Source organism: Nematolebias whitei, chromosome 21 (assembly GCF_014905685.2).
Source record: "Nematolebias whitei isolate Nwh7 chromosome 21, NemWhi1, whole genome shotgun sequence".
In the NCBI taxonomy this organism is placed as follows: Eukaryota; Metazoa; Chordata; class Actinopteri; order Cyprinodontiformes; family Rivulidae; genus Nematolebias; species Nematolebias whitei.
The window spans coordinates 13,856,053-13,858,440 of NC_056518.1; the positions used below are offsets into that span (position 1 = coordinate 13,856,053).

The 2,388-nt window shown below is 39.5% G+C and overlaps 1 protein-coding gene across 1 annotated transcript in view; it reads left to right on the top strand.

The window, feature by feature from the left end:
* rlf (RLF zinc finger) overlaps nucleotides 1-2,369 on the top strand; it is a 26,468-nt gene extending 24,099 nt beyond the window's left edge. The window contains exon 10 of the mRNA XM_037695192.1: nucleotides 893-2,369. Within this exon, the coding sequence (XP_037551120.1) occupies nucleotides 893-1,902 (1,010 nt within the window). The 3' untranslated portion in view covers nucleotides 1,903-2,369. The remainder of the gene's footprint in view (nucleotides 1-892) is intronic.
* Nucleotides 2,370-2,388: the final 19 nt, after the last annotated feature.

Here is a 2,388-nt window from a genome sequence, read left to right on the forward strand (position 1 = left end):
GAAATCCCAGAGACAAAACAGGATAGTCACAATCTTCAAAAAGTTTCAAAAAAAGAAGCGAAAAATCACGATCCTGAGAAAATCTCAGAGAAAAAAGAAAAACCTGATCCTCAGAAAATCTCAGAGAAAAAAGAAAGACCTGGTCCTCAGACAGTCCCAGATAAAAAACAGGATAGTCAAGATCTTCAAAATGTCTCAGAGAAAGAATGTACCGGTAAAAGTTACAATCCTTGTGAAATCCCAGAGAAAAAACAGGATAGTCACAATCTTCAAAAAGTTTCAGAAAAAGAAGAGAAAAATCATGATCCTGAGAAAATCTCAGATAAAAAAGAAAAACCTGATCCTCAGACAGTCTCATATAAAAAACAGGATAGTCAAGATCTTCAAAAAGTCTCAGAGAAAGAATGTACCGGTAAAAGTTACAATCCTTGTGAAATCCCAGAGAAAAAACAGGATAGTCACAATCTTCAAAAAGTTTCAGAGAAAGGAGAGAAAAATCACGATCCTGAGAAAATCTCAGAGAACAAAGAAAGATCTGATCCTCAGACAGTCTCGGATAAAAAACAGGATAGTCACGATCTTCTAAAAGTCTCAGAGAAAGAAGAGAAAAATCCTGATTCTCAGAAAAACTTGAAGAAAAAAGAAAGACATTCTCAGAAAAACTCAGAGAATAGAGAAAGACCTAATCCTCATAAAGTCTCAGATAAAAAACGGGATAGTCACGATCTTCTAAAAGTCTCAGAGAAAGAAGGTAAAAGTCATGATCCTTGTGAAATCCCAGAGAAAAGACAGGATAGTCAAAATCTTCAAAAAGTCTCAGAGAAAGAGGAGAAAAGTCATGATTCAAAGAAAAAAGAAAGACCTGATCCTCAGACAGTCTCGGATAAAAAACAGGATAGTCATGATCTTCAAAGAGTCTCAGAGAAGGAAGAAAAAAATCACGATTCTCAGAAAAACTCAGAGAAAAAAGAAAAACGTTATCCTCGGAAAGTCTCAGATAAAAAAGAGGATAGTCACAATCTTCAAAAATTCTTTGAGAACGAAAAGAAAAGTTGCAATCCTCAGAAAGTCTCAGAGACAGAGGGGAAATTTTCCAATCCTCAAAAAGTACCCCCAAAAGAGGAGGAGCTTCTACCTACTGAGAGAAATGATACCCTTGTTGCAGATGAGGTACTTCCTGGTGAAGCAAGCACAGCTGGTCCCACTGAGGTTTCGGCTGCAGCGCTACAGAGAACTCCAAAACAGGAACAGAAATCAAACCTTGAGAAATTCATACCTCTTCTTCGTCCAGTCACTGTTGACCTTTCACCTCCATATTCACTACGCTTGGTTTCCGAGGAGAGCTTCCAAAACGCACCAAGTAACAAAGATAACAGCAAAATCTTAAATGGATCAGCCTTGGTGACCTCTCCTCCTGTTCGCCAGCCGCTCAAACGGAAAAACGAACTGTCCGAACAGCCTTTAAATGTAAAAGAAACCCGGCCAAACAGTCCTCCTTGCCTTTTCGACATTGCTGCCTATAAGCCAATGGGCTTTGAGGCCTCTTTCTTGAAGTTCATACAAGAAACGACGACTCCAGTAGAGAAAGAAGCACCTGTGAAACGGCGAGATAGGCGCAGCTGCTCTGTTAAGGAGAACAATCAGCTAGGAATCTCTCACACCCGCAGTAGACGTACTCATTCCCCACTGGTGAAGTCCCGCGCTGTAACTGGGAGCTTCACGTCGGTACAAAACTTGAAGTCCATCCTGGACAAGGCCCTGGCTGGGTGTGGGGACCTGGCCATAAAACAGCTTCAGTATCTCAGACCGGTGGTGGTTCTGGGAAGACCAGTGTGCACCGCCACCCTTTCTGACCTCTTCCCATCTGAAACCAACAACAGCAAACAGCTTCTCGGAAGTTAAACTGAGCACCTTTTAAACTTGGCTGTGGACTATGGACAGTGTATCAGTATTTTTATTTCTTCCAAAAACTGGTATGCTTTTGTTGTTTTTAACTCAAAAGTTTTGTAGAAATTAGCATAATACAAAATAAGCCTGTACAGCCCACATCAGAGCTGTCTGACAGTATTTTAGCTTTTGATTCTGAACACAGTCACATAATACTGAATATGTTGATTCACAATCTCAAATGTATATAAACTCCAGCCCTCGCAGATAAATGTTTAGATCTAAAGATTGTTAAGAAGGATCATGAGCATGATGCCAAGCCTTTTCACTTGTGAAAATGACAAAAACATTTCCTTCAAAGTTCTCGAGGAATACATTTGGTATTTTTCACATGACTTTATATGAAAACAGTGTTTGGCTTCATATGTTTGGTGGAGGAAATGTATGTAACCCTTTTTAGAAAAATAAATGTGATAATCAGGGCATCTTGTAATAGACTTT